This window comes from Ornithorhynchus anatinus, chromosome 14 (genome assembly GCF_004115215.2).
Source record: "Ornithorhynchus anatinus isolate Pmale09 chromosome 14, mOrnAna1.pri.v4, whole genome shotgun sequence".
Lineage (NCBI taxonomy): Eukaryota > Metazoa > Chordata > Mammalia > Monotremata > Ornithorhynchidae > Ornithorhynchus > Ornithorhynchus anatinus.
The window spans coordinates 18646263-18671991 of record NC_041741.1 but is presented as its reverse complement, the minus strand read 5'-3'; the positions used below and the strand labels follow the sequence as shown (position 1 = coordinate 18671991).

The 25729-nt window shown below is 48.2% G+C and overlaps 1 protein-coding gene and 1 pseudogene across 1 annotated transcript in view; both read left to right on the top strand.

The window, feature by feature from the left end:
• ZFC3H1 (zinc finger C3H1-type containing) overlaps positions 1–22572 on the top strand; it is a 51254-nt gene extending 28682 nt beyond the window's left edge. The window contains exons 18-37 of the mRNA XM_029079308.1: positions 217–326; positions 1293–1424; positions 1521–1642; positions 2925–3026; positions 3980–4096; positions 4773–4956; positions 7450–7636; positions 9022–9210; positions 9999–10236; positions 10748–10853; positions 10945–11143; positions 11438–11532; positions 15000–15110; positions 15417–15521; positions 15672–15837; positions 18174–18274; positions 20435–20536; positions 21090–21129; positions 21458–21520; positions 21650–22572. Of these exons, the coding sequence (XP_028935141.1) occupies positions 217–326; positions 1293–1424; positions 1521–1642; positions 2925–3026; positions 3980–4096; positions 4773–4956; positions 7450–7636; positions 9022–9210; positions 9999–10236; positions 10748–10853; positions 10945–11143; positions 11438–11532; positions 15000–15110; positions 15417–15521; positions 15672–15837; positions 18174–18274; positions 20435–20536; positions 21090–21129; positions 21458–21520; positions 21650–21787 (2607 nt within the window). The 3' untranslated portion in view covers positions 21788–22572. The remainder of the gene's footprint in view (positions 1–216; positions 327–1292; positions 1425–1520; positions 1643–2924; positions 3027–3979; positions 4097–4772; positions 4957–7449; positions 7637–9021; positions 9211–9998; positions 10237–10747; positions 10854–10944; positions 11144–11437; positions 11533–14999; positions 15111–15416; positions 15522–15671; positions 15838–18173; positions 18275–20434; positions 20537–21089; positions 21130–21457; positions 21521–21649) is intronic.
• LOC114816761 lies at positions 3351–3467 on the top strand (annotated as a pseudogene).
• Positions 22573–25729: the final 3157 nt, after the last annotated feature.

Below are 25729 nucleotides of genomic sequence, written 5' to 3'. Positions count from 1 at the left end.
GTCCCTCGTGAGGTTCCCGGTCTTCATCCCCATTTTCCAGATGAGGTCACTGAGGCCCAGAGGAGTCAAGTGACTCGCCCACAGTCACGCAGCCGACGAGTGGCGGAGCTGGGATTGGAACCCGGGACCTCTGACTCCCGAGCCCGGGCTCTTTCCATTGAGCCACGCCGCTTCTCATCTTTTATCTTCTGAACCGTTTGTCTTTTTATTTCTCAGGAAATTTCGGTGGATGTGGATATCGTTACAGCACAAAGTAAACCAACAGAAGGGAAGCCGTTTCCATTTGGACCGTATCATAGTCCTCTTCTTCTTTTCAAATCTTACAGGTATGATATAATAATGTTGATGTTTGTTAAGCGCTTACTATGTGCAGAGCACTGTTCTAAGCGCTGGGGGAGATGCAGGGTCATCAGGTTGTCTCACGTGAGGCTCACAGTTAATCCCCATTTTCCAGATGAGGCCCAGAGAAGCCAAGTGCCTTGCCCACAGTCACCCAGCTGACAAGTGGCAGAGCTGGGATTCGAACCCATGACCTCTGACTCCCAAGCCCGGGCTCTTTCCTCTGAGCCACGCTGCTTCTCTAATACGAAGGTCTGAGGGAACTTGTATTGCTTCCGGTGATGTTCTCAGGCCTTATTTTGTTTCATCTTTTCCTGAGAGATCGGAACCTCGTGAGAGCAGGTGGTCTTCCCAGAAATGATCTGCGGTTTTCAAGGGATGGCGGCGTCTCTTACCGGTGTCTGATCCCAGCCGGTTCTCGGGAAGCCAGTCCTTCCCGATGCTTCTGATGTCTGGCGAGTTTCAGTTTCAGAGTAGTGCGGGAAGGTGACTGAGAAGGTGATGCCAAAATTCGGGGTCGTCTTAGCCCTCTTCTCCTCGGCTCCCTCCCCGCTCTCGGTCATCTGGGCCCCTTTGGACGTTTGGTATTCGGCCCACCTCGGCTCCACGGCACCTACGTGCATATTTATCAATTATTTATGTTGATGTGTGTCTCCCCCTCCAGACACTTAGCTCGTTGTGGGCAGGGACCGAGTTCCGACTCGGTACTTTTGCACTCTCCCAGGCGCTTAGTGCGGTGCTCTGCACACGGACGCCCAATAAATACCACCGATTGACGTGAATGTTGTCAAGCAGCTCTGCGGATGTCCTTGGTAGTCATGCATGCCAAGGTTCTGGCTTACGTGAAGACGGAATTGAATGAATCTCGGGTTATTCAGCCGGCAGGATTTTTAAGATCCATCGATCCGCTCTCAGGGTTTAACCTGTTTTCTTTTTCCCTTTCTTCTTCCTAGGTTCAGTCCGTATTTTCGAACCAAGGAGAAACTTTACCTCAGCTCTGTATCATATAGCAACATGATTGAACCGAAACAGTGTTTCTGCCGGTTTGATTTGACGGGCACGTGTAATGACGACGACTGTCAGTGGTGAGTCATTTAAAGCCAGCAACGTTTCCTAAAACCGACAGCCCCTCGTTGGCCATTCAGATGCCTGAATCCCTCTTTCTTGCTTTGTCGATTTAGGCAGCACATGCAGGACTGCATTCTTAGCAGAAAACAACTATTCCAGGACATTCTTTCTTATAATTTAGCATTGATTGGCTGTTCAGAGAAAAGTACAGAGGAGGAAATCACCGCTGCAACAGGTTTTTAAAATTTTCGTTTTTTCTTCACGTGAAAAGTCGAAACAAGTTTGCCGCATCTCGTTTTTAAACTAGCTGATGCCGGCATTTTTTTTCAATCCGAGAAGATATTGTGTCACTCTCTTAAAAACCATCGTTCGATTTATTAAATGCTTGCTCTGTGCCAAGAACTCCAGGTTGGTTTTTCGGTTTTAAAACGTTACCCCTCCAGTGTAGAAATAGCTTGTATTCCCTAAAAAAAGTCCAGCCAAGTATTAATCAAACTCCTCCAGGTGTGGTTTTAAATATCAATTACGTCTGGAAAATACGCCTTGGCGTTTTTTGAATCGTGGATGGGGCAAGGATCATCCGAAGCTCATGTGAAATTACCCGACGTTTTTTGTTGGAAACCAGTAGCCTTTTTGAATGGGAAAACTACATTATAGTCGAATCACTGAACTATTTTCATTTATCGCGACTTCGGAACGGCTTAAAAAAAAAAAGTCGAAACCAAAGGTGTTTTTGAAGTTTACGTTTTGTAAGATTGCCTAACTCGGATTGTATTTTCACTTAGAAAACTCAACCCAAAGGATGATCCGCATTCAAAACAGTATTCAAAATATGTGATTCTTTGAAGCTTTAAAATCTGAGTAGTTTGATGCCTGACATGTTATCACTAATCCCCGACAGAAAATCTAAAAAGGACGTGAGGTTGCAATTTCCTTGTGTGTCATGGAGCAGCAGTTTTGTTTTGCAACCTCATTCAAACATTGTCATATATGTAATGTGGCGTGCACTTTTACATGTGATGGCTTGTGTTTGAAACCAGAGTAGATAGTGTGCACACGTTGAAGTGAGAGGTTTTTTTTAATTGCCACTGAAGGAACATAAACACTTCTTTCTCTCCTTTGCATAAAGAGTCATTTGTGGCGGGGCGGGTTTGAAAACATTTAATCGCACGTTAATACCATACACTCCACACAGTAGGTGCAATTTGAGTAGTTCTTTAGTTTGTTTTTATTGAAAGCCGTGTTTAGATTTGGGCACGGTTTTAAGAAAACGATCCCAAATTCTAAACCTAAGTGAATGAGGAATGCTTTCCAGCCGGCAGAAAATGAAAAGTTTGTAAAATACCATCTAATAGAAAACATATTCAAAACTACAAAAAGGAAGGTAGTCTCAATTTGGTGAGTGAATTAAAATCACTTTCAGTTTTTAAATTAACCGGTATAGTTTTGCTTTATAAGTACTTGAAACTCCAAAAACCTGCTCTTGCCTTTCTGATTTTCCAAACCGTGCATTTCAGAAAAGTACGTCGAAAAGCTTTTCGGTGTAAACAAAGATCGTATGTCAATGGATCAGATGGCCGTTCTCCTCGTTAGCAATATCAACGAAAGTAAAGGTCACAGTAAGTAGCTTTTCGTTTTCTAAACCTTCAGGTGCTTTTTCTGGTACCTTAAGGCGATGTACAATATATAACGGTGTATGTTGGGTTAATTCGTAGAGCTGCATTGTGTGTATCGACATGGGTATTTGTCGAGTGGTACTTTGTCCGATGAGATTACGGGTTGTAGACTAGTTTTAGTATAGAAACCTGTTTTCCTGCCACAACCCAGCCCGCCGCACTTGGCTCCTCTAATGCCAGGATCTCGTCTATCTTGCCGCCAACCCCTTGCCCGCGTTCTGCTTCTGGCCTGGAACACCCCTCCCTCTTCATAGCCTTCAGATGATCGCTCTCGCCACCTTCAAAGCCGGCAGCACATATACTAAAATTGGAACGATACAGAGAAGATTAGCGTGGCCCCTGCGCAAGGATGACACGCAAATTCGTGAAGCGTTCCATATTTTTCTATTTATTGCCATGGTTCTCGTCCGTCCGTCTCCCCCGATTAGACCGTAAGCCCGTCAAACGGCAGGGACCGTTTCTATCTGTCGCCGACTTGTTGGTTCCAAGCGCTTAGTACAGTGCTCTGCACATAGTAAGCGCTCAATCAATACTATTGAATGAATGAAAGTATTGAAGGCCCATCTCCTCCAAGAGGCCTCCACTGACGAAACCCCCATTTTCTCTTCTCCCCCTCCCTTCTGTAGCGCCCCTCCTTTAGCCCCACAGCACTGAGCTACATTTCCATCAATCTATTTCTATAAATGTCCGCCTCTCCCTCCAGACTCTAAGCTCGCTGTGGGCAGGGAACGTGTCTTCCACTTCCATTACAGTGTACCTCTCCCAAGCGCTCGGCACACAGCCGTGTTCGATAAATACAACCGACTGAATTCGGATGACCGTTTTGAGTCACAGAGCCACCCTTCTGAACGGAATACATTCCCAAACCAATGCACGTTGTCTTACCTTGCAAACAGCACCTCCGTTCACAACTTACAAAGAGAAGAGGAAATGGAGACCAAAGTTCTGGAGAAAACCTGTTTCGGATAGCAGCAGTGGGGACGAGGAACAGTCTGTGGGACCTATCAGATACGGTAAGAGAATGGGTCACATGGAACGATAAAAAGCAAGCGGCCCCGGAGCTGTAAGGATGATAGCGCACTGGCGACGCGTTCATGCAGATGAACCGAACGGGTCGTGGATTCAGGGCCTCTGCGGGATTAGTAATCGTGTCTGCAAGGGAAACGTCCTTCCGGATGTCGTCTTTCGCCGAGTTGTTCACTCGTAAGGCACCTTGAAGAAAATATGCAGGCATTTTTGCCGTCGTGTGTTTTCAAAACGTATGGCAGAATCAGAGGACTTTCTTCCGACAGAATTTCTCTAGCTGCGCGGACTGCGCTGTGCTCTCGGGAGAAAGGGTTGTCCCTACCTATCCATGTGGTGTTGGAAATAGAGCGGGTTCTGCCGTGCAAGTTTTCTTTACTCTGTGGTTCTGAAAGAACACAACCCCAGCATTACAGAAAAACCGACTGTTGAATTCAGCTGGAATGTAGTTTTACAGCAGAAGTGAACTGAATGTACCTTATCAGGCGATGGTGTGAAGCTAACGGACTGAATATGAGTGAATATTGTTTTAGGGATCTAAATGTTTAGTTTAATGAGTTATGAGGGCCGTTTTTTTTTTTTTTTTTTATAAAAATGTATATTGGAGGGTGTATGGGGCTGGGGCGTTTAAAAAATAGAAAAACAAAGGCATATTCTACCTTGTAGCTTCCCCACCAGAACAGCGGAGCAGTATCCCCGTTTTGGATGCAGTCGTCACTCCGGATGATGTCAGATATTTTACAAATGAAACAGATGACATTTCAAATTTAGAAGCAAGTGTGCTTGAAAACCCTTGCGATGTACAGCTTTGGCTCAAACTTGCATATAAGTATCTGAATCAAAATGATGGGTAAGTAGTGCTTATCTTTGTGTAAACAAGTTCATATTTATATGGTTCTGTGTTTTGGGACAGTTTCACCTGGGAATCACCAGGTTTCCTGCCTAAGTGGCAGAGGAGCTTTTGTTTCTTCATAAAGTCACACGCACATTATTGTTTAAAACCGATTTGAAACAGTTTACAATTAGATCTTCAGAGATACTTAACTCCACTCAGAGCGGAGTTAAGTAATAGTACTTATTACACAGAAGGGTCGCGTAGCTCTTGTTTTGGAGGATATGCACAAGTGATTGGCAGCGCTGTAGGTGAGACTGAGGTACAGATGGTCGGTTGGCTTTAGGAGCGAAGTGAGCGGGCTGTGTTGAAGTAGGAAAGCGGCGGCGTGAAGGTCGGAGGAGGAGAGCTGATTGAGTGAGTTAAAGCCGACGAAAAGGAGTTTCTATTGGCTGCGGAGACGGATGGGCCACCGCTGGAGGTTCTCGAGTCGGGAGATGAGGGCTGAATGTTTTTTTCTGAAAAATGGTCCGGGCAGCAGAGTGAAGGGGTAGATTTGGGAGAGACAAGAGGCAGGGAGTTGGACGGGGAAGCTGATACGTCAGTCAAGATGATAGATGTGTGCTTGGATCAGCATGGTAGGAGTGTGGATGGAGAGGAAAGGGTGAGTTTACGAAGGTAGAAGCTACAGGATTTTGTGGCAGATGGAATGGGTGGAGTCGAATGGGAGGGGTGAGTCTAGGGCAATGCCAAGGTTAGAGGCTTGTGAAGCATGGAGGTGACGCCTGCAGCGATGGGAAAGATGTGGGGAGGACGGGGTTTGGATGGAAAGAGGAAGAGTTCTGTTTGGACATGTTAAGTGTGAGGTTTCAGCAGGACACTGGAGTAGCGACGTCGTCAAGGCCGGAGGAAATGTGAAACCACAGAGGAGGAAAGAGATCAGGCCTGGAGAGGTATATTTGGGGATCATCCACGGAGAGATGGTAGTTGAAGCCGTGGGAGCGAACGAGTTCTCCAAGGGAGGGTGTGGAGAGAACCTAGAACTGAACCTCGAGGAGCCTCTGCGGTCAAAGAGGGGGAGGTAGAAGAGCCCGTGGAAGAGACGGAGAATCTGCCGCCAGAGAGCGAGGAGGAGAGAAGCAGGAGAGCCAAGGTTAAATGATGTTTCCAGGAGAAGAGGGGTGGTCCACAGTGTTGAAGGCAGCTGAAAAGTTGAGGACAATTAGGGTAGATTAGCGGCTGTGGAATTGGGCAAGAAGGAGGTCATCGGTGAGCTGAGATTACATGGGGTGAAGTGGGCAGAAAGAGAATTGGGGAGAAGAAATGGAGACAGCAGGTGTAGACAACTCACTGGAGGGAACTGGGACGACGAGGGAGCCGTGCGGCTAAGGGAGGGTTCTTTGAGGGTGGGGGTACGTGAGAATGTTTTTGTTTGAAAGCGGTTTGGAAGGAGCCATTGGCAAGTAAACATCTGAAGGTGGGGTGGTTGGTTATAACACCTAGCCAAATGACATTTTACCCGATTTCCCTTCTGATGCTGAATTCAGTTATACCAACATGCTCTGATTTATTTTTCAATCCTAACTCTAAAGTTGTAACGATTGTATTTTTGAGAATCACTTTTCGTCTTCTGAATCCTGTTTTCCAAAAGTTCCGTAATTTGAGAATGCAGACTTTCTCCTTCACCCTAAAATGGCCCCGAAAACGGACACTAAACAAAACGTCTGCTAAGCAGTAGCCGGCGACACGTGGAATGTTGTCTTTAAGGGGTAACATTTCAGAGTGATAATGTAAGAACTGTGAGTTTGGAACTAATTTAGCTTTTTCATCTTGCGGGGTATTCGGCCACATAGAAGCTACTGTTTTCTCTGCCGCCTCATTTGCCGAGTGAAGGTCGAAAGAACTATACGGTATCGGTACGAATGGGGTCATTAAAGAGAATTATCTTCTCAAAGAGATAGCAAGGCCCTTGACTGTTGAAAAGGGCTTTTTCTCTGAGTGCTTTGATAATTCTCTGCTAGCAGCTCTTAGCCTTGGAAGAGTTGTTTAACTTTTCCTGGGCAAATGTAAATCATAAAAGTACCACTGAAAAGTAACGGAAAACACGTTTGAGGAGATGGTCTTGTGGCTGTATTTTGTTTTGGCCTCCGATAAACCCCTGCTTACCTCTGTTTGCAGAGAGGTTTTGGTGTGGAGTTTCATGAGATTAAAGTGTCGTAAAATCATAACACACCCCCCCCCCCCCCCCCGGCTTCAAATATAACTCTCACCAGGGAAATGGTAATGCTTAGTTCGAATTAGACCCCGAGTGGGTGGATATAGTTTGCCGTATACCCATTGCACAACTTTCTGCAGGTGAGGCTGGCTCTTTACAAGCTGTTAATAGTGGAGTAATAGTCAAGATGAAGAAGTATAGTGCTGGCGGTCCTGGCGCGTGGGCTTTAAAGGTGAGCAAATTGAGTCCAAACCACAGTTTAAGCGGCTCTCTCTCTTTAAAAATGAAACCTGCAGGTCGTCCTCGGAGTGCTTGGATTCTGCTTTGAACGTCCTGGCCCGAGCCCTGGAAAACAATAAAGAAAATCCAGAAATCTGGTGCCATTACCTCAGGTTGTTTTCCAAAAGGGGAACCAAGGAGGAGGTGCAAGAAATGTGCGAGACGGCCGTCGAGTACGCCCCGACCTACCAGATTTGGTGGACCGTAAGTAAATATGTTTGGGTTCTCAGTCGTTTAAAATGGCGCAACCCTACGGTGGCGTGTAGTGAGCTAGTCATTCTGGGGGTGTCTTGTGAGCCGTATCAAAATAGATTGCTGGCTGAAACATGCAGAAGGATAATAATTGTGCCATTTAAGCACTTACTGCCTGTCAAGCACTATTTTAAACTTTGGGGTAGATACAAGAGATTACATTACGCATGCCGCATCTGGATTTGCACCTTTTATTCACCGTTCCGTTGACCTCCAGAGCGTTTATGTACACATCCTTAACTTATTTATTTACATCAGTGTCTGTTCCCCTTCTCGACGGTAAGCTCACCGTGGGCAGGAAACGTGTCTACCGCCGCTGTTCTCCCGAGTACTTAGTACCGTGCTCGGCACGCAGTGAGCTCTCAATAAATACAGTCGATTCATTGATCACCCTGTGGGAGGATCCGTTTTGCAGATGAGGGAACCGAGGCACGGAAGTTAATCGACTTGCCCAAGGTCACACGGCGGGTACGCGGCAGAGCTGGGATTAGAACCCAGGTCTTTTGACTCCCAGGCCACGCTGCTTCCCACAAGGGATGCATTCTTGTTACCTTCAAATCATGGAAACCTCACAGATAGCAATCTACCCCGGATAAATAGACATTGGGTAGGAAATCGTTTCACATCTGTGACTTTCCGATAAGGGCACGCTGAGACCTTTTCAGTTTTTTGCAGCACTGAAGCGGCTGAGCGTTTTCACTGTGTTAATATGTTCAGGTTATTTCAGGTTATGATGGCAGATTCATTTCAGAAATTCTGGGGAAGACCATCCATTTCAGAGCCAGAGAATTTTTTTTTTTTTTTTTACGGCATTAAGCGTTTACTTGTGTGCCAAGCGTTGGGATAGATAGGAGCTAACTCAGGTTGGACACCGTTCACGTACCACAGTGGTGCTCCCAGCCTTAATCCCCATTTTACAGATGAGGTCACTGAGGCACGGAGGAGCCAAGTGACTTGCCCAGGGTCACACAGCAGACACGTGGTACTAACCCCTGGATTAGGGATTAGATGCCCAGGCAGCGTCATACTTTTTCCCACCGTCCCTCGTCCACCCGATTTTCTGACCAAAAGAGTGACTGGGTAAGTGTCCTTTACCGCGCCTTTCGGCATCCTAAGGAATTCACTCCCCCCCCCCCCCCAGCCAAACCAGTTTGGGAGCAAACGATATGAAGAGGTCGTTGACCTGAAAAATATTTAAGATTACCCGGATATTGATTTGTGGTGATTTCAGATGAGATCTCATTTTTTAATGAATTCTCTTTTTTTTTTTTTAAAAAAAAAAAAGTGCCCTACAGTTTTCAGCCGTAATGAAATGATCAAAAAATATGTTTGTGTAGTTCCTCAACCTAGAAACGACCTTCGATGGGAAGGATTATGTATGTGGAAGAATGCTGCAGTTCCTGATGGAAGCGACAGAGAAAGACAAGTCAGACCTCCTCTCCTTTCACCTTTTGGAGACCCTTTTCTTCAGAGTTCAACTGAGTTTGTTCACTGGAAAGCACCAAAATGCCCTCGCTATTCTACAGGTGAATATTGGTGACAGGAGCATCTGAACCCATTTTAGGCTGGAGATTTTGACGTGTTTGTTTCGACCGTGCCTCCGCTACTGGCTTCTGAACTCATCCCTCTAGGAGAAGCAAATCTTACCAGCCAGGCCAAGTAGTAACTCTCCCTAACGGCCTCATCTGTCCTAAATTTACCAAGTCCCTACACTGCACAGGTATAATAAGAATTCCGAGTCAAGGTGAACAGCTGCCTGGCGGTTGAGGAATGATTATTGTTATCTGTGAAATACGGAGAATAAAGCCATTGAGAAATAACTTGCCGCGGGGCAGGGAATCTTCAGGGAGCATTTCCCCACGAAAGACATTCAACAGAAGGAAAATTTACACCAATCTGGAACCTCAGGGTGACTTAACACTTCTTTCTTTTCTCCCAGTGGCAGCACATTCTCCATATCAAGGCACTTTTAAATATATATAGACATTTTTTCCTTCCAGGTAGTCAGAAATGTATTTAAATTAATTGAAATACTACTTTATAGTTTTCATTATGTAAAAAAGAAATCAGCTAGGTCTTTTATGAACATATTCTCTTCGAAGTAACATGAATTTGAATTCATTGTGGCTGGAAAGGAGTCGTCAATCATTTTCCTTTATTTTCACTGTCTGTTCCTTAAATGCCTTCCTAGATGTGTTGTACTCTTGCGTTTTTGATTACCCCCGTCTGGTACGTGAGTGATCTTATTTTCAGAAATGATAATCATCTTTTGGATATAACTTTCGTGTTTTGTGGGGTTTTTTTTTTTACGTAGAATGCTCTGAAGTCAGCGAATGAGAGAATTGTAGCCGACCACCTTACGACGAGCGACCGCTGTTTGGCTTGGCTAGCCTATATACATCTCATTGAATTCAACGTTCTCCCTCTGAAATTTTACGACCCAACTAATGCCAATCCTTCAAGGATTGTTAACAAAGAGCCATTTTTAATACCCTGGAAAACGGTTCAAGATGTGAAAACCAACCCTGACATGCTGTTGGCTGTTTTCGAAGGTACGTCTTACACCTGTGACTCGAACTTGGGATTTCTCCCCTGTGTTTGTTTGTAACAGAAATGTGCCCATTTCTAAGCCCGCGCGTTTGAGAAACATAAATACGTGGTTGGCCTAGGCGAATTGAGAGTCTACCGGAAAAATGCGCGTTTGGTCGAGGGAAATTTACAGGTGTTAGTTTCCAAAGCGGACTGTAATTGCAAACGGAGTTAATATGTGAGGCGAGGTGGACTCTGACCACGTAGAGTATTTTTCTGTTTGTTTTCGCGAGGCGCGTGGGCTCCCTCGTAACAGAGAGCTGTAGAGCCGCGGAACGTATTCCGTACGTCGGTTCCGTGGTACGAGGATCGATGCCATTTGGTGGCATTGAGGAAGACCACCTAGCTGGCGACGCGAAGCACGTCCCGTATCGCTCTGGACGTCTCCGAATCGAAGCAGGTCATAGGGACTGCAGGTTGGTTCGCCATTAATTCCGTTGAATTTTCAGCAGCGGGTGTTTGTTTCTTGGGCAGACGCAGTCCGAGCCTGCACCGATGAAAGCCTGTCGGCTGCCGAGAGGATCGAGGTCTGTCTGCCGCTCTACACGAATATGATCGCTCTCCAGCAGCTTCTCGACAGGTGAAGCCGGATGCGAGAAAGAGGTAGATTTTTTTTACCCGGTGGATTCTTCCCGGTCCGCGTCTTCAAATGCGATCCCTTTGGCCTGCAGGGGTGAAGCCGCTACGGAGCTCTGCCGATCACTCCTGGAGTCGTGTCCCGTGAATTGCCAGCTGTTGGAATCCCTCGTTGCTTCGTATCTGCACGTGGACCAGGCTGACAAAGCTTGGGCAGTGTGGCTTTCGACATTTGAGAACCACCCTCAGAATGCACAGGTTTTTTATCACGCGTGCAGATTCCTGATTTTGCAGGTAAAACCCGAGATTTGATGGGATCGCCCATTTGCCGCGTGTGTTCGTTCGGTCACCAGGTCACGCTGCGGGAAGGCATTTGACGGTGTCAGCGGCACCTAGCGAGCGTGCTCGTCCCGGACGTTCCTGGCTAGCTGGGGGGATGCATTAAAAGGGTCCCCTTTTAATCCCCTTTCCGAGAAGCTCCCGTTCTAATCGGTTTCCTAGCTATTTTCAGGGCGGTTAAGCCTGTATTTAACGTCATGCTGTATTCTTCAAATCAGCGGAATATATATGATGTGCATCTGTTTATAGGACCGATCGGACAGTATTCCTCCATTGTTGCGAGAGTTTATCGCACCGTTCTTTGAACCCGGCTTCGAGGAGCATAACCCCTTAGATCTTTTCCGGTAAGTTTGCAGCTTCTTCTACGATTAGAATAGATTAAGTAATGCGGGGCCCAGCGAGATTTGTTTTTTTCCCTTACGTGATACTGTCGGAGGATGGCAGATGCCGTCTTCGAATCGAGAGCTTTCAGCCGTTTCTTGGAAATGGCCACCTCCCTTATAGTGATAATGTCGGTATTTGAGCGCTTACTCTGTGCCGAGCGCTCTTGTAAGCGCTGGGGTAGATAGGAGGGAATCAGGTTGTCCCACGTGGGGCTCACAGTCTTCATCCCCGTGTAGCGGCTGTGCCCTCCTACAGTCTCGGAAGTCACTGCTCCGGGGTCTCGGCTCCCGTCCCACCCCCAGGAGACGCAGCGGGAACACGGGGGCTGAGGGGATGAAAGTCGGGGCTGGAACCTCAGACAGAAATGCCCCCAAACCAGCCACCCCTGGTAGCTACTGCAGAGTTTTGATGGGCACGTCGCCCTTAGGGAAAGGGGTTGGCGGGCGCGTGATGGAGAACACTCCCCGACGACCCACTGGAGCGCATTCTGGCCCGGTGAGCCGGGGTTCCACTTGCATCCCGGCTCTGCCACTTTGTCAGCTGTGTGACTGTGGGCAAGTCACTTCGCTTCTCTGTGCCTCAGTTGCCTCATCTGTGAAATGGGGATGAAGACTGTGAGCCTCACGTGGGACAACCTGATGACCCTGTATCTCCCCCAGCGCTTAGAACAGTGCACATAGTAAGCTCTTAACAAATAGCAACATTATTATATCCTTCCGAGACCCATTATTTGGCCTCGATTAATGCGTTCAGCTGGTTTACGCCCGTTTCCTGTGCCTCTCTAATCTACAAAGGGAAATGGCCAATTCTGAGGAATGCATGTGAAGTGCTTTGCACACTTTGGAAATTCAGGACCGTGACAGTTCCATGAGGGATTATCAGTAGCGCACAATTCTAGGAATTCAATTCGTCAGCCGCATAAGCAGCTCTCTGTGGAGCATTCATTTTTTCCAACCGTAGAGCCCCGTTTAGTGCAGCTCAGCTCTGAAAGAGTTAGGAGCCTTCCCAAGGTGCCTACCTTGCTTTCGGGGCTCTGGGAGAATTGAGTTAAATATTTACCAAAGGAGCGACATTATAAAAGACTCGATGAGCCTTATTTTTTTCGTTTTTATCATTATGTATTTATTTATGTATTTATTTTGGGAGAGGAGGAATTGGCTTAAGACCTGGTCTTTCAAAGGATTTTTATTCCCACTCTACCCCTATACTTGGGGTTGTTTTAAAGTTTAATACAAAGCTGTTTGATTAGAAGTGAAGCTTTCATCTGGTGAGAATGTATTATTTCAGGGACAGTCCTCTGTAAAACAGCCTTATCTTACGTATGTATTTGCCTCATTCATCCATAAAAGCGGGTGGCATCTAGAAGGGGAGACAGACATTAAAAGAAATTACAGGTATAATAAATGATATGTCCATAAGTGCTGTGAGGCTAGTGGGGCAGGTGGGCTGAAAATCAAGTGCTTAAAGGGTTGAGATCCAAGGCGAAGGGCAGCGGGAGAGGGAGAGGGAGCAGGGGAGTCAGACCTGTGTTGTGATTCTGGCTCCTCCACTATTCTGCCGTGTGACCTTGGGCAAGTCACGTCACTTCTCTGCGCCTCAGTTGTCACCGCTAAGATGGGGAGCACTAGTCTGACCTGTCTGATTAGCTCGTCTCTACCCCGGTGCTCAGTTACGGTGCCTGGCACGTAGTGAGCTCTTAACAGATACCTTAAAAAGGCGAAGGGTGGAGGGGAATGAGGACTCGGTGGAGGAGATGCGATTTGAAGATGGAGAGAGTGCCGATCTGTCAGATGTGAAGGGGAAGAGAGTTCGGGGGCCAGAACGATGAGATCGACGGGCAGTGCGTGGGTTGGGCTTCGAGGAGTGAAGCGAGCGTTCTGGCCCGGAGCGGGAGATCAGCGAGGAGAGAAGTGCTGTGAAGCCCTCGATGAGAAGTTTCCATTTGTGGAGGTGGATGGACAATCTCCCGTGACTCTCAAGTAGCGGGGAAGCAGACTGAACGGTTTTTAGAAAGAGGAAATACACGCTGGAATGGGGAGAGGCAGGGAGGTCAGCAAGGACTCTCTTCCCTCGTCCTACCCCGTTTGCGCTGCTGTCAGGCCTTACAGAAATAATCCTGCTCCTCCTCAGAAATCAGTGGGGAGCTTAGGGGAAGGAGAGGGAAGGTGGGAATTATGCCGTGGAGACAGTCGTGCGAGTGACTACGGTAATTTTGTATCCCCAGATCAGTCGGCGTTGAATGGCTCTCAGAAACGTCATTGGAAAGCTGTTTTTTGGGGGGTTTTTTTGATTCTTTGATTTGCAACTGATCGGAACAAGGGACTTTCTGGGCAGGAATTTTGAAAATCTTTATAGCACACATTCTGTGGAGCAGGAATTTTGGGAGAGGAGGAATTGGCTCAAGACCTGGTCTTTGAAAGGGTTTTTATTCCCACTCTACCTCTATACTTTGGGTTGTTTTATTACAAAGCTATTTGATTAGAAGTAAAGCTTTCACCTGGTGAGAATGTATTATTTCAGGGACAGTCCTCTGTAAAACAACCTTTTCTTAGGTATGTATTTGCCTCATTCATCCATTCAATAGTATTTACTGAGCGCTTACTATGTGCAGAGCACTGTACTAAGCGCTTGGAATGTACAATTTGGCCACAGATAGAGACAATCCCTGCCCAGTGACGGGCTCACAGTCTAATCGGGGGAGACAGACGGACAGAAACAAGACAACATAATCACAATAAATAGAATCAAGGGGATGTGCACCTCATTATCAAAATAAATCGGGTAATAAATAATATAGGCATTATTTATAAAGGTGTAGGTAGGATAAATTTCTTCCGGTCTACTTTGTCAATCTGGGGTGTAAGGAGTTAGCGAGAACAGTTGTGTGAAAATAGGTTCTAATTTCAGTTTTGGCAAGTGTTTGTTTCGTCTTTCTGAGCTACCCGTGAGATTTCTTTTCTCCCTTTAGTATTCCATTCCTCAAAAAAAAAAAAAAAAAAAAAAAAAATTTGCTGATAGAGAAGTAGTTGGCTAGATTTTTTTTTTTTTTTTGGTTCCCTGATTCCAAAAGGCAAAGATCACTCAACCGATGAAGAAAATTCTCTTTCTTTACATGGAAATTTAAAAAAAGTGCACGCTGCTCTCCTGTGGTTGATTCGAAGGATGTAGCAGAGTAAAAAGAGTAGAAGTAGAGAACACTTTCTGGGAAAAGGAATATTCTCATTTAGCCGTCTTTGCTCTGTGTTAATGCAGCAACAAGCTGCCGTACAGGTATTGTGATGTCTAGGTACGTAAGTATGGCTCTTAAGTGTTTCCAATCAGCCAGGACGGGCTCTCTCTTTCACAACTGTATTTCTTTTTTAGACGACTTATTATATCACAGTAGACTGGAGATCATTTCCGACATTAGTTCGTGTTCTTGTTTCAGGTGTCTCTTGAACGTTCCGGGGCAGTTTGACTTTCCGTCACCTTTAAGTAAAGGAAATTTCGACGACGAGATGTTGAATCAACAAATCCCGTATTTGTGGCAAATTTACTGGTGAGAGATTATCTAGCCTGCAGTGAGGAAATGTAGAACACATCTTTCGTGAACATAAATGTTTAATGCATGCCTTGTTTTAAGAATGTCAACGTCTGAGTGACATCACAAAAACAAAACAAAACCCACAAAAAATTCCCTAATGTTGAAGGTAAGACGTGTAATCAGGCGGTTGACGTTTCCCTCCCGCTGAAACGATCCGTCTTTCGGTTAAAGCCTATCCTCTTTCCCGGCTCATCGGATACAATTCCAGACGAGAGGCAGGCCTGACTCGTTTCCTTTTTAACTTCAATTTTTTCACGACAGCCTCTGTCAGTCCGTTCACCCGAGCGTCGAAGAGGCCGTAGATGCGTTCGAGGCGGCCCTAGGGGCAGTCATGAGGTCGAAAACGGTACAGGACATTTGGATGGAGTAAGTGCCGTCCCCTCGTGAGAATTACGGTTTGGCGGCGGGCGGGGCGCGGGGGTGCGGGAGGGGAGGCGTCGCCCGGTTTCACGGTGATCAGACGAACCGCCGCAGACTCCGGAAGCACAATGTTCAATGTTTTCTTTATTTTGGCAGTTATCTGGTCTTTGCCAATAGTAAAGCTGTTGGATCTAAAAATAAAGTCCAAGAATTCAAACTTTTCACTGATTTAGTGAACAGATGCCTGGTTACGGTCCCCACCCGATACCCGATTCCTTTCAGTACTGCCGATTATTGGACCAACTATGAATTTCATAATAGGGTAAGACAACGTCTGTCACTTTTTGCAATCTCAGGGGCAGACTCTTGTGATATTTGTGTCTTTGCAGACTGGTTTCACAAACTTTGCATGCCATCAGAATAGATGTTCTTGTAGAATCCATCTGGAAGCCCGGCATTGGGCAGGGATTGTCTCTATCTGTTGCCGAACTGTATATTCCAAGTGCTTAGTACAGTGCTTTGCACATAGTAAGCGCTCAGTAAATACTGTCGAATGAATGAATGAACTTAAGGTGGGGGACTTGTCTCCCCCACTGCTCTCTCCTGAAGGAGGCCTCATCTCCCTCTCCCCAAGACTCACTGGGAAAGGGAGAAGGGTTGGCTTCTCCCCCCACCCTCCCCCCCCCCGCCCCCCGTGCCACTTCCTTACCATCCCACCTCTCCCGTTTCCTCTCTTTTTTCCCCCCTCTTTCCCCTTCCTCTGAAGCACATATCATCCGCCTCTACCGCCCGCACTCCATCTATTTGTTGACATCGTCTATCACCCCGCAGATCCCCGCCTCCAATTTCCAGAGCCATCTTAATCCCGCCCTCACGTTCCTTCTCTCTCTGTCCCTCAAATGATCCTCGGCAACTCCGGTATCCTTGCGGATGTTCCTGATGGTGAAGACCTTCCAGCCACCCGCCTCCTCTCACTCTTCAACTCCGTCGACTGTCTGTTCCTCCCCATCTCACCTTCTCACCGACCTGGACGCATGCTCGCTCTCATTGCCTGGACGCCGTACAGTCTCTAACCTCACCCAACTCTGAAATCCCACCCTCTGACCACAGTGTCCTCACCTGCCCCGTCCCACCCCGTCGTCCCCTTGCAGATCAGTCCCGTTCCCCCACGGAAAGCTCTGGTCTCTCGATCCGTCCCGTTTTCCGAAGTCGTCGTGCCCCATTGGGTCGCCGTACCCAACCTACCCCCACTCGTTGCACAAATCCACACCCTCAGCTCCGCCCATCCCCCGAACTCAACTCCCTCGCTTCCCCGTCCCTCTTTCGTTCTCGTACCTCCAGCCCACAGCCTTGGATCACCGGAGCAGTACATTCCCACTGCTCCTGTAAACCAGCCGCAGAGTGCTACTGGCGGAATCCACACGTCTCAGACCCGCCTCGTTCATCTCGAGCTCATTCCCTTCTGCCTGAATCTGCCCTCTCCCCCTCCCAGCGACTTGACTTCTCCACCCATATCGACTCGCCAGCCGATTCGGACGTTTAACCACCTATTTCATCGATTCACCCGAAACCACCATCATGTGTCATCTGTCTAAATTCTTCCCTGCTGCTCTCCAGTCCCACCCTCCTCCTGCTCCCTCTTTTAACTCTCCCATCCTTCTCGGCTGTATTGCAAGAGATCTCCCTCCTCCTCTTCAAATTTACCCCCTCCGTCTGTGCCTCTGACCCCATCCCATACACACACACACACACACACACACACAATATATATTATTATTATGTTAGAATCGATGAGTTTATATATTATAGCATTGATAAGTTTCACGATCTGTTCCTATTTTACATTAAGCAATGTCCAAATGGCTCAAAATGCTTAAATAAGGATCGTAACCAACTTGTATATACATATTTTTATATGTTTATTTATATAAATATATATATATATATATATATATACACACAAATTTGGGGGGCGGGGTTTTGAGGTGAAAGGGTGAGGAATTGATTTTAGAATTTCTTTACTAGCCCTAGTGTTAACTCCAAGTTTAATCCTACAGTGCATTGAACTCGAGATACCCTTCCAACTGTCGTGGAGGGTATTTCAGCCTTTTTTTTTTTTTAAATGGAAGGGGAAGTTTTTAAATGTGCCACTGAGGCACAGGGCTCAAGGTTGGATTTGTAATCAGTGAAAAATCCTTCTTTATCCTTCTTTCATGAAGCCCTTTGTTCAAGGATTCCAGCCACGGTAGTAGTTAATGCTCCTTAATGTCATTGTCAGGCTCCTTATAAACCAAATAGGAAAATATGAGCTGTGTCATTTAACCTGAAAGCATACATCAGATCCTGGATTCAAGAATGGAAGTAACGCTGACTACTAGGCCGCATCACCTCCTTTTATGGAGCAGTATCCAAATAGCCCACCAGTACAAAGTGCTGACTCTAGGCAATACCCTGGGCCGTTGGAAGAATGGCATGAATTCTTGGGTTAATTTTATCCGTGAAACACATACCGTCTTAAAGATCATGTTTTTGTTGTCAGACTCCCAGGCGTTTTATCAGTAAAACACACACCGTCTTAAAGATCACTTTGTTTTGGTTGGCAGACTCGCAGGCACTCATTTACTAATTGCCTTCATTTTGGGAACCTGAATTTTCCAGGTGATTTTCTATTATTTGAGCTGTGTTCCGAAGTCCCAGCATTCCAAAATCTTGGAACGGTTTTGCTCTACGATGCCTACCAATTCTGGACTTGCACTAAGGTAAGATAGCGGGGAAGATCGTCGCGGCGTTCTTCTCCTACCGCTGTCCGTGCGTCCAAGGAGATCCTTGGGTGTGACGGCATAACTTGGGAGAGCAGAAAAATTACGTTTTGTGTCGTTAGATCATCCGATTTCCTCTACACCTCCCCTTTCCCCCCCCATCATCCCCCCAACCGGGTCTCTTGTTCACAGGTGCCTCCTTTTCATTTTGGGCCCAGGGCGGGAAAGTGGGCCGAGGTTTTAGAAGGAATGAGTATGGGAAGGCCCAGGCTTCATTCTCGTACCTTTCCGACCCTGATTGGAAAAGCTTGAAGTCTTGTCAGAGAACTGGAGTGAACAATCCTGGAACTCAGCTCAAAAAGTCACCCCCCCCCCCCCCCCCCCCCCAAGGGCCTGGAGTGAATGTCCTTGTTCTGGCCTTTCTGGCAACTGGGAGATGATGGATTCCTTCATTACAGTCTCTTAGAGCAGGAACCCCGGAATCTTTTTCAAGCTCCCCCGGAGGTCTGGTTTCTAAACCTTTAGATTCACAAATTAAATGCATTTCCCCTACTTTCCATTGAATTCAGCCCAGCTTTTACCAACTGCCGGTCACGGGTCTTGGAGGTGAATCCAGATAAGAGCGCAGAAAGCGTTCCCGACGTTCACCCGCTTTGCGTGAGGGAGCGGACTCTGCCTACCTGGAGCTCTGTAAAGATGTCTTGGATCGAGGTTGAGCTCCTTGGGACTGTACTTAGCGTCAAGTGGGCCAACAGAGATAGCAGTGGAGGGCCTAGAGTGGATTTCGTGGGCTCACTCGTGGTCGGTTGACCACCAAAATCATTTGAAACCTAGAGGCTGTAAGATAATCTGCGGGGAGTAAAAGAGGGCAAAGCCAGACCAGAGGCAAATGTTAATATTTTTAATTTATACAGCCTCAATTTATACACTTTAATAGCAGTCGTGCGTTCACTCGACTAGGGCACAGGAGCAAAGACCCCCACGTCGTTTTGAGCTAGACTCCCAGGCCTGCTCATCGAACGCTCAGTACGGCGCTCTGCACCCGGTGGACGCTTAATAAATACAATTTTTAACGCAATTTATAATAAATGCAATATAATTCTGGCTCGTGAACACGTGACAAGCTTGATACCCACCCAGTCTTTGGCCCCCTTCCCACCTCCAGGCTCAAAGTGAAAAGTCGGCATCTATGGTAGTCCTTTGGAAGCGCCTTCTGGGTGGAAGGCGCTAGAGTGAGAATACAGGGGTGAGAATTAGACCCGCCCTTAGCACTGGAGGGGCCGGCTCACAGTCTAAGAATAATGATGAGGAGGGGTTTAGTGACAGGCACCGAAGATGAAACGGTAAGAATGCGAAAAAAAACCCACCGTGAAGGACCAGGCTCAGAGTTCGGCGGCTTCGTTGCCCAGGGTCCGGCCACGATCACAACCTTCCCAGGCTCCATGCCGCTTCTGCTTCCGCCTCCGCTTCTAAATCCCTCCTCTTGCAGCTTGCTCGGGGCATGCGGGAAGTGAGGGCCGGGATGTCCCTGTTGGGACAGGAGGAGTCCCTGGTGACCTTGGGGTACAAGGCAGAGTTCCCACGCAGCCGTTGCTCCAAAGTGGGGGGGAAAGAAACACGCGTGGACCGTGTAGGATGCGAACAAGTTGTCGATCCTTCTCAGCAGACCGTTTTGTTTGCCCCCATTCGTCTTTAGGCCCCGCCGGATTCTTCTAATGGGGAAACAAACGTCAGTTTTCCTAGGGTTCTGATCCACTTTGTAGTCCGTGGAGCACTTAGGATGCGTTCTCTCGTTTCCACGGAAAACGTAGCATCCGTATTCCCTTTTCAGATATGCCGTGTATTTTTTTAGAAGCTTGTGTGAAGGAGAAATACGTAGGTACAATAAGCGCCTGTGGAAAAGTTGACGGGTACGCTGTTATACGCTGTCACTTTTGCCCCGGGAAGAGGTTTGATGTGTGCTTTCCCGCCAAAGGGCAGCCGACAGCCCACTCGGCTTGCGGCCGCGTTTCTCGGCCGATATTCCTGGGTGCTGTTTAAGGGGGCTTTTGGGGGAAAATAAATCATTTAAAACCTCAGTTGGTCAGACGAGACCCCTTAGGGTACGGGGATGGTGCGTGACTTCAATGTTGCTTTCACTTCTCTGAATGTACTTCACAGGCTACTCCAGCAAGAATGGGAAGAGAACAATGTTCAGATTCTGAAACTGCAAGCCAAGATGTTTACGTATAATATCCCAACATGCCTGGCCATCTGGAAAATGTAATGCAACAATCCTATAACTGTTTTCCTAGCCATTGCTTTTGTTTGTAAGGTTTGCAACGCACAGGTAAACTGGAAAACGGTGTTTTCTTGGTCTTTAAAGGATTCTTCCCCCCCAGAATTTTAGTTTCTCCGCCCCGGCTGATGGGTGCAGATGAGAGGAAGGGTTAGGCCTTCCGGGAAGGAAAAGATGCAGAGAAAGCATCTAAATCCACGTGTTGGGGGGGCGGGGGCAGAATTTCCGCTTTGGTGTACGTGACTTACAGGGTGGTTTTTCTCTAGTGCTCCTCGGCCCCCGTCTTAGGAGGTCTTACCCTTGGGTCGATCTTCTTTATTGCTCTCTCACTGACGTGAAGCCGTTAAAAAAAGAAAAAAAATTGTCGAATTTCTCTTTTCGCTGTAGGTTCCCTTCGGTTGGAAGTTAGATTCCTGTTCCTTTCAGGGAGTTTTGCGCTCTGATCCCCGAAATCAGTATTGTTCCAGCAATGGCATCGAATTAATGTACAGAGATATGTAATTTCTTTTCCCCTTTTTTATATTCCTTCTTTCTCAGAGCCATTGCTGCCGAGTGCTTTCTAAAGGGACAGAGAGAGGTAAGCTGCCGATGACCGAACTGCTCGCTTTCTTCAAACCGCCTCTCAGTAGAGAGCGGGATCCGCCCCGGGTCTCGGCTCTCGACCCGGAATCGGAGCGAGAAACCGCGGGGTTAGCTTTCCGAGTCTCCCACCGAATCTGGGGAAATGGAAGTCAGAGCCCCGCGTGGCGTGGTGTCTCCGTAGCTACGCCGCGCGACGGGGTCGGTCGTTACGCGGGGCGGGTGGGGGGGGGTGGGGTGGGTTATTAGACCGGACGGCAGTCTGCGCCGTCGGAGTCTCTCCCGATGGGCTTCGGTGACGCGGAGTTGCCGTTCCTCTCTTACAGGTCCACCGTTTGTATCAGAGAGCCTTTCAGAAGTTACCTCTGTGTGCAACCCTGTGGAAAGATGTAATGTTTTCACTTTCTGTTTCAACTCGATGTTTCCGCACAAAATTTTCTGCATGTGCCACGTCCGTCGATGTGGTGATGCCCAGGCTGGGCCCGGGTCTGACCTGTCCCCTTCCCCGTCTCTTGCAGCAACTCTTGTTCGAAGCATCAGGAGGAGGTAAAACCGATAACCTGAGAAAACTAGTTTCCAAGTGCCAAGAGATTGGAGTCAGCCTAAATGAGCTCTTAAATTTAAACCTTTACAAAACAGAGAGCAAGAATCACTGAACGCCGCGTGCAGTCGGGCCTATAGAGCCTATTAGTAAATTGCCAAAAATCATTCGAATGATTCTTCAAGATTAGGCTGATCCCATGCCGAGGCCTGGGTAAGACAGAGGCCCGCTCCGGCGGTCCCACCGAATCCCTGCAATCTGTTGTCCGTGAAACCGGGCGTCACGAGCCTAATCCTCTCCGGTTGGATAAATGAACTCCCTCTTTGGCTTGCTTCTGGGTCCTGCCAGATTCTCATAACATCATGTACGTAAGTATAGCTCATCCGACTGACTGACATTGATGTTTATTTTATTTTATTCCTTTTATCTCCCTCTTCCTCCCCTCCCCTCCCCCCATCCCTCCTCCCCCGATGTCGTGCCGTTGTTCCTCATTCACCCGCCCCACTCTCTGGTGCTCAAGAGATTTGTGTTTGGGTTAGTTTCCTGGGGCTGTGTTTACAGTACAGAGCAAGCAGTCCCCTTTGCTTTTCCCTTTTTTGAACCTTTTGAGATTCTGCATTACAGGATTTAAACCAAAAGCAGCCAGTCTTAAGGAAAGTGTAACGGCCTTGGCCTCAGGTCCGCTAGTCACACTTGAAGGCCCTAAAAGAGGGTGGTTTACTGCCCTCTCCGCATTGTGGACTCATTGCCGAGACTGTTCGACTTGAAGAGTAAAGAAACTATCGCAAATGCCAGTGCATCAGAACCTAAGAGTGGTCGATTATTATGTGCAATTTTTTTTGTAAAGAAATTTTAATTTATAATAAAGTTTAACAGTTTAAAGAACGGTTAACATTTGAACGGCTTTGTATCGCAGACTGTTTTATACACGACTATTTTGAATATAAGTTCACTTTCTCAAAAAGAAACGGCTGTCTTTGTTATCCATGCACTTTTGCCTTCCAACCCGGGAAAGGGTCGGCACGCGAATCGCTGCCCGAAAGCCGGAGATCTCACCGGCGGAACTTTCGGGGGACGAGGAGCCCCTCTCAGCAGCGCGGGGTTACCGCCGCAGCAAGACCGGGGCGATTTCGAACCGGAGGGGGAAGATCTGCCGCCGTCCAACGGATTCCTAGGCTGGGACCGAGGCTGCTTGCCGCGGGGGCCCGTAGGCTTTGTTGGGTGTTGGGCGAATGCAGAGCACCGTGCTGAGCGCCGGCAAAGATAATAGCGTCGGTATTCGTTAAGCGCTCGCTGTGGGCCGAGCACCGTCCTAAGCGCCGGGGTGGGTGCGGGGTAATCGGGTCGTCCCGCGTGAGGCTCACGGCCTTAATCCCCATTTTCCAGATGAGGTCACTGAGGCACCGAGAAGTGAAGTGACTTGCCCAAAGTCACACAGCTGACAGGTGGCTGAGCGGGGATTAGCATCTGCTGCCTCCGGGACGTCTCCACCTGGATGTCGGCCCGCCGCCTAAAACTCAACCTGAGCGAGACCGAGCTCCTCATCTTCCCTCCCAAACCCGGTCCTCTCGCAGACTTCCCTATCACCGTGGATGGCACGACCGTCCCTCCCGTCTCTCGGGCCCGCGATCTCCGTGTCATCCTTGACCCCTCTCTCTCGTTCACCCCGCGCATCCTATCCGTTACCGAGACCTGCCGGTCTCACCTTTACAATATCGCCAAGATCCGCCCTTTCCTCTCCCAAACGGCTACCTTACTGCTACGGGCTCTCGTCATATCCCGGCTAGACTACCGTGTCGGCCTTCTCTCTGACCTCCCTTCCTCCTGTCTCGCCCCGCTCCGGTCTATTCTTCACTCCGCTGCCCGGCTCATCTTCCCGCAGAAACGCTCTGGGCCTGTCACTCCCCTTCTTAAACACCTCCAGTGGTTGCCTGTCGACCTCCGCATGAAACAAAAACTTCTCACTCTAGGCTTCAAGGCTCTACATCCCCTTGCCCCTCCTACCTCTCCTCCTTTCTCTCTTTCCACTGGCCACCCCGCACCCTCCGCTCCTCCGCCTCCCACCTCCTCACCGTCCCCCTCTCTCGCCCATCCCGCCGTCGACCCCCGGGCCGCGTCCTCCCGCGGTCCCGGAACGCCCTCCCTCCTCGCCTCCGCCAAACTGATTCTCTTGCCCTCTTCAAAACCCCACTTAAAACTCTCCTCCTCCAAGAGGCCTTCCCAGACTGAGCTCCCCTTCTCCCTCTGCTCCCTCTGCCGCCCCCCCCTTCACCTCTCCGCAGCTTAACCCTCTTTTCCCCCCATTTCCCTCTGCTCCTCCCCCCGCCTTCCCATCCCCTCAGCACTGTACACGTCTGCTCAACTGTATATATTTTCATTACCCTATTTATTTTGTTAATGAAATGTACATCGCCTCGATTCTATATAGTCGCCATCGGTTTTTACGAGATGTTCTTCCCCTCGACTCTATTTATCGCCACTGTTCTCGTCTGTCCGTCTCCCCCGATTAGGCCGTAAGCCCGTCAGAGGGCAGGGACCGTCTCTATCTGTTGCCGACCTGTTCATCCCAAGCGCTTAGTACGGTGCTCTGCACATAGTAAGCGCTCAATAAATACTATTGAATTAGAACCCGTGACCTCCGACTCCTAAGCCCCGGCTCTTTCCACTGAGCCACGCTGCTTCAAAAAGAATATAGTTGGGATTAGTGGCGTGACCAGAACTCTCCGTTTTTCCTTAAATTTTTCTGCCCCACCCGGAGTTCATTCATTTAGCCAAATTTGTGGAGCGCTTCCTGTGTGCAGAGCACTGTCCGAAGCGCTCGGAAAGTACAGTTCGGCAATAAAGAGAGCCGGTCCCTGCCCACAACGGGCTCACGGTCTAGAAGGGGGGAGCCAGACATCAAAAGAAGTCAACGGGCATCAAAAGCATCAATATAAATCAATAAAATTAGGTACCCACCAAAACAAAGGGGTATTAGGGTAAAGAAATAGAATTATAGATATATACGTATTTAGCAGTGATGTGAAGACAAAACCGACGGGATTCGATTAATCGTTCACTGACGTGGGTTTTGGGATCGCTCGGTCCCCGTGTTCGAGATGGCCCCCGCTCACCTCCCCGGTGGTCCGACCCCTACGGTTTAAGCCTCTTGCCTTCGCGTTGTGCGCGGCGTCGCCGCGCCCCTGCCCGAAAGGGAACTTCCCCGCTGACGGTGCCTTCGGGTGCGACCGCACGTATTCAGTTCGGGTGACGCCGAGGGAAGCCCGTCTGGGGATTTGCCAAAATGAATATTTTTTTTTTCAACTTCAGAAAAAGCAAGCAGCGCGGTGAAGGAGATTTTTGTTCAGTTTTTTTTTGTTGTTCTCGGGGAGGGAGGACTGGGGAGGGAGAGAAGCAACTAAAGCTTTGCCAGATTAGGGGCAGCGTCATTCTCCGTAAATGGTATTTTACCGTCTAGGGCCTTTTCTGATGGAAACTCCCCAGGTGACCCACAGGAGCCGTGTGGGAGCTCTGATTCCGTACTGCCTCGGAAGGAAAGATACATCAACCTTCAGTTTCCTTCCCCCCAGGAAGGGTAGACGTGGGCTTTACTTGGTGGGAAATGTCGTGCTTTTTGGAAGTTCGTAGGTTCAAAATCACTAGAGAAGCAGCGTGGCTCAGTGGAGAGAGCCCGGGCTTGGGAGTCGGAGGTCATGAGTTCGAATCCCAGATCTGCCACTTGGCAGCTGTGTGACTGTGGGGAGGTCACTTAACTTCTCTGTGCCTCAGTGACCTCATCTGTAAAATGGGGGTGAAGACTGTGAGCCTCACGTGGGCCCAACTGATTACCCTGTATCTACCCCAGCGCTTAGAACAGTGCTCTGCACATAGCGCTTAACAAATACCAACATTATTGTAGTCCTCCAAGTCTAGAGGTGAGAAAGTAAAAATAAGACATGCGATTTAAAAACTGATTTTCCATCTGTCGGACCGCGGCTTAAGTGGGAAGAGCCCGGGCTTGGGAGTCGGAGGTCGTGGGTTCTGATCCCGACTTCCCCACTGGTCAGCTGTGTGACTT